The following is a 6000-nucleotide window of genomic DNA, read 5'->3' on the forward strand; positions in this document are numbered from 1 at the left end:
TCATACAATAGATTCATGGGTATCACCGCTTATATATCTAAGACATGTCCTGATCACAATTTGATAATTATTCGTTTGGACCTCCACATTTAACATAAATATTGTATAGCCCTGAGAAAGAGAGAGAGCGTGACAGGCAGACCCAACCCAGCGGCACAGCAGATAAAGACGTGCACAAAAAATTTCCAAAATCAACAGGTAAACCAGCTGAGGTAAATTGTGTTTCTGAGTACACACACAGACATGTGTCCCCCCACATTAATAAAGCTTCTGACACACCTGAATAGATAATTCAATGATTCACACAACCTCTCTCCCCCTCTAAAAGGATCAGACTTAGGGTCCTATCTTACACCCTTTGTGTTGTTCTAACAAGGTATTTTTAAATGCTTCTATTGCTGGTGTGGCTATTCACCTAAATATATTAGACCCATGTGGATGTATAATGATGTTTAACATTCATTTTTAAGTTGTCTGAAGAGAGGATATGGGCCCACCATTATATATTAGCCATGATAATGCATTTAATAGTGAATGTGAAAAGGTACATGTGAGCTCTGGTTCCCTTAAGGTTTCTAACTCCAGGGAGTGTTTCTTTACCTTTGTTACTCACTGTGGGTTTTGTGTTGGATCTTCAATGTTTTCTCTGATTTTCTGTCATTCTACAACATCTAAAAAATTATAAATAAATAAAAATCCAGACTTTACATTTGTTATATGTAACTTTTTATCAGAACCTTTAGGGGTTTTAGGACTTAATTAAGGGGAGCTTGAACACCCTTAAAAATGGATTAGCTATGATCAGGTAGTGTAGTCTGCCTTGCTAACTGACTTGACCATTACTGTATGACTGGTAAAAATCTGCAGAATTTGTAAAAGTAGAAGTTAGCGTAATGGACTGACTGTAGTACTGCATACATAGCATTATTAATTAGTAATAATCGAATAAACACATTACATAAAGATAATATATAACAGACTTATGATTACATTCAGTCCTTGATAATGTACTGTACACTAGGTAAATGTTTCTAGGTAAACCTTTTTTGAGTCCTTTTTGTAAATTCCTTAACAGGACATCAAATACAAAAACATTATTCCTCGTGTTGCACTTATAGGTACCCCAACTTACATCCCAGTCAGATATTATAATTATTTTAGACTCTAATTCCTGAAGAAAATTAGGACCTGAAATGAGACAAAAATAAACAAGAAAGCATTACAAAATTTGTTACAATACAAATATAAGCTGAAACCTCTGCCACAGCAGCATTATCTCACGTTATTAACTCTGGCAGAAACCAGACAGCTAGGTGGACGGGCAACGGCAAACAAAAAAGTAGGCTCAATAAAACCTGCAAAAAGTGGTACCTTAGTGTTGCTGGCATGTCTCTGAAAACAACATTCCCCTGTATTTCAGCTTAACTGTGACATAAATGAGATCAGAGCCCTTCTGGCAGGAAATAAACTACCCCCCCCCCCCCCCTGCTAACACCCCATACTATCCCACCTATAGAGAATTGAGGAGGTGTGCTTTTGAGGATGACATAAATATAGTTCAGCTATAAATATGGTTGATATATCCTAAAAGTGAGCTTCAGCATCAGAAGGCATCAAACAATTCTGAATATTATTTACCTGTACTCTTGTTTAGTCTTTTAATTAGTAATTATGGTAGGAAATTAATATATTTATTTTGTATTTCGTCTGCATAGAATGACTTCCGTCATGTCCCTGGAAAATGCAACATTTGTTCGTCCGTCCACATTTTACATCAATGGATTTTACAACATGCCACATGCAAAGTATTATTATATATTCATGTGCTTTGTGTATGCTGTGACCATTTTAGGTAATTCTTTAATAATGGGCACTATTTACCTGGCTCGTGCTCTTCACACAGCAAAGTATATAGCTGTGTTCAACCTGGCCCTGTCTGATTTGTGTGGAAGCACTGCTCTTATTCCTATGTATGCAGACATGTTGTTGGTTGAAAACCAGTATATATCTTATGGAGACTGTCTGGCAAGTATGTTTTTTATTTTTACTTTTATGACTATGCAGTCTTTTACTCTGCTTGCTTTGGCCTTTGATAGAGTCATTGCTATATGTTTTCCTCTGAGGTATCATGCTATTGTCACCAAAACTACAATGATAAAGATGCTTGGTGTTATGTGGCTTTTCACTTTGTCTTTTATTTCTGTTGTTGTAGTCCTGATTACCAGACTGTCTTTCTGTAGATCTACCACAGTAGACAGCTATTTCTGTGATCATGGACCCATCTTTAGACTCGCCTGTAATGACAATTCCCCTAATCGTATAATGGCCTATGTCTATACTTCTGTTATGCTTGGTATTCCATTGTTATTAATAGCATGCTCATATGGTTGTATTGGTTTTGCATTGTATAAGATCTCAAATGGTGGTGAGCGAATGAAAGCTATGAAAACATGCACTTCCCACCTTATTTTAGTGACTATGTTTTATCTACCAATCACCAGCACTTACATCACTGCTCTTACAACATACATTCATCCAAATGCCAGAATAATCAACTCTGTCTTAACACAAACAATTCCACCTATGTTAAACCCCATCATTTATACTCTTAAGACAGAGGAGGTACTGCAGTCTATTAAAGTACTGTACAAGCAAATCAAAATGAATTTGGCCATTAAAAAGCGTTGTGAAGTGCAATAACACAATTACCATTAGAGGTCAGCATAAAGCAGTAAATCTTCCACTAAAATTTTTATGTAATGTTATTTTATTGGATAACTATAAGTTTTTTTGATTGGCTTAAAACTTTTACTGTTAACTCTTTTTTTTTACATGATAAACAGTTTAAAATTATAAATAAATAATAATATTAATATATAAATTATAAAGGTTGGACTGTTTGTAAGAATCCTTTGTATGTAAATGCCATGCAGTCATTTTAACTTAGCAATTCAATATGCAATTTATGTGTTTAAGAAAAGAATACCAAATCTAAAACAAATAACACCAAGTATATTAAATCATGTATTGTCATGTGGATATCTGTATACTGTGAGAAAAAAAAACTAAGGCAAGGTTCTACATAAGTAATGCTTTATGATATTGTTAAATGTGTTGTATACTGTGTTGTAAATAAAATATTGGTTTATGATTTTTGCATTGCTTAGACTATGTGCTTAGACATGATATGCAAATAAAATCAATGAAAAAGCCCACTTCCCACTTTATATTAGTAGCAATATTTTATCTATATCTAATATTTTATATAACTACTTTTGTATATACTAGATTCAAGATTCAAAGAGTTTATTGTCATGTGCACAGTAAGAAACAAGTATATACATGAAAACAGAAGTTTGTCATGCATATTATTTACAAGTAAGCATATGTTATCTACAGCAGTGAAATATGAAAAAAAGTGCAAAACGTTCAGTAGTGCAATTATAAAATTGCAGTAAAGTGAGCATGTGCCTCTGAGAAATGTCCTTGACATGAGAGTAAGGTAAATGGTTATTTTTGAGGTAAGTTCAGGAGTGGGAAAGAAGAAGTTCTTTAGCCTGGTGGTTTTGCATTTCACACTTCTGTACCTCCGGCCTGAAGGCAGAAGTGTGAACAGTCCATGCTGGTGGTGGGTAGAGTCTTTGAGGATGGATGCAGCTCTCCTGAGGACTCTCTGGTGGTAAATGTTCTGCAGAGAGGGCAGTGGAGTCCTGGAGGATCTTCTCCACAGTCTTTACCACTCTCTGCAGGCATGTGCGGTCCGTCACAGTAGTGTTGCCGTACCACACGGTGATACAGTTGGTCAAGATGCTCTCAATAACACAGCTGTAGAAGTTGCAGAGTATCTTGGGAGACATCCCGAACTTCCTCAGCCTCCTCAGGAAGAACAGCCACTGTTGAGCCTTTTGACCAGCTGTGTGGTGTTTAATGTCCATGTGAAGTCCTCACTGATGTGGATGCCCAGGTATTTAAAACTGTTCACCCTCTCCACTTCAAGCTCCCGGATGAACAGTGGCTGATGAGGTCTCCTCTCCCTCCTCATGTCCACTATCATCTCCTTCGTCTTGTCTGTGTTGAGGGCGAGGTTGTTGTCCTCACACCATGACACCAGTCTTATCACCTCCCTCCTGTAAGCCGCTTCATCTCCGCCACTGATACATCCTATCACTGCGGTGTCGTCTGCAAACTTCAGGATGATGTTGTCCTTATGGGAAGCGACACAGTCGTGGGTGAACAGGGTGTAGAGGATAGGGCTGAGGACACATCCCTGCGGGGTGCCTGTGTAGGTGGTGATACTTGCTGAAGTCCTGTCTCCAATCCTGACAGACTGAGGCCTGCCAGTCAGTTTGTTTGTGAGTTTATGGGGAATAATCGTGTTAAAAGCAGAACTGTAGTCCACAAAGAGCATCCTGATGTAGGAGTCTTTGTTTTTCAGGTGGGAGAGAGAGTAGTGGAGGGCAGCAGCGATAGCGTCCGAGGTGGATCTGTTGGGACAGTAGGCGTACTGCAGGGGGTCCAGAGTGTCCGGTATGCTACCCTGGATGTGATCGGAGTGAGTGCTACTGGCCTGTAATCATTCAGGCAGGTAGGGGGGCTCTTCTTGGGGAGGGGGACAATAGTTGTGTTATTATAGCATGTGGGAACTATACTCTGGCTGAGGGAAAGATTAAAAATGGAGCTGAAAACGTTAGCCAGTTCATTCGCACATGCACTGAAGGCCCTTCCAGGAATGTTGTCCGGTCCGGTATTCTTACATCCTGATCTTACAAACCTACACCCAAACTCTACAACAATCAACTTTATCCTACTGCAAACAGTTACTTTTACAGTGGTATTTGAAAGTTTGTGAACTTCCTCAGATTATTACACAAGTCATAAAATTAGAGAAATGTAAAAGAAATCAGTGGCTTACATTTAAACAGCTAAAAAACAATTAATGAATAACTAAAGCACTTCCTACATCAGAAACGTTTTAAAGCTGATTGTTATCCTCAGTTATTTACAATTCAACCTCAACCACCTACTAATTCAGGAAAATGGTTAATATTTTCAAAAACAGTTACCTACTCCATTGTTCATTTTGTAACTGCTGTTTGAAAATGTAGATAAGAAAATGCCTTCTGAGGAATCTCTTTACAATTCCCCCATTTCTCATCTCTCTCAATAATATCAACACTAAAGAAGCACAGGAGAGAGCAATTTGGACTTTACCTGTAAGAATTCCTGGCATCTGGGGAAAAAAACAAATCCTCATATAATGGCTTCAATATAAATGATCATCTCTATTTAAGACGATAAAATTGTCTTAAATGCAAAAAATAAATAAATTCTTGTTTTCCAGTGCTTTTAATATTGATCTCAACACTTCTTCAACACTTTCAAAAATCTTATCACTGAAGGTTCAAAGAGTATAAATATCTTGGAATAAAGCTGGATGACAAATTCCCATTGGTAACATTAACTAGCTTACTAGAAAACTGTAGCAAAACTTGGTTTTCTTGGTTTTGAGGCACCGGGAGGCGGACTGCGCCTACACCGGTCCGGACTTCTGCTGCTGCTCGAGCTGTACGAGTCACCACGCCACCTGCTCCAGCTGCATGAGTCGTCGTGCTACCTTGTCCAGCTGCACGAGTCACCCCGCTGCCTTCTCCAGCTGCAGGAGTCACCGGGCCGCCTTGTCCATCTGCGCAAGTTGCCACGCCGCCTGCTCAAGCTGCACGAGTCACCGTGCCGCCTGCTCCAGCTGCATGAGTCACCACGCTGCCTGCTCCAGCTGCTTGAGTCGCAGCACTGCCTGCTACAGCTGCACAAGTTGCAGCACTGCCTGCTCCAACTGAACGAGTTGCTGCACCACCTGGTCGAGCTGCATGAGTCGCAGCACTGCCTGCTCCAGCTGCACGAGTCGCAGCACTGCCTGCTCCAGCTGCACGAGTTGCTGCACCACCTGGTCGAGCTGCATGAGTTGCCACGCCACCTGCTCGAGCTGCACGAGTCGCCGGG

At 39.7% G+C, this 6000-nt stretch overlaps 1 protein-coding gene across 1 annotated transcript; it reads left to right on the forward strand.

Moving 5' to 3' along the window:
• Nucleotides 1-1643: 1643 nt before the first annotated feature.
• Nucleotides 1644-3163, forward strand: LOC103041695 (olfactory receptor 1496-like). Its single transcript, XM_007235413.3, has one exon. The coding sequence runs from the start codon at nt 1717-1719 to the stop codon at nt 2698-2700; it is 984 nt and encodes a 327-aa protein (XP_007235475.2). The 5' UTR covers nt 1644-1716; the 3' UTR covers nt 2701-3163.
• Nucleotides 3164-6000: the final 2837 nt, after the last annotated feature.

Source organism: Astyanax mexicanus, chromosome 20 (assembly GCF_023375975.1).
Source record: "Astyanax mexicanus isolate ESR-SI-001 chromosome 20, AstMex3_surface, whole genome shotgun sequence".
In the NCBI taxonomy this organism is placed as follows: domain Eukaryota; kingdom Metazoa; phylum Chordata; class Actinopteri; order Characiformes; family Acestrorhamphidae; genus Astyanax; species Astyanax mexicanus.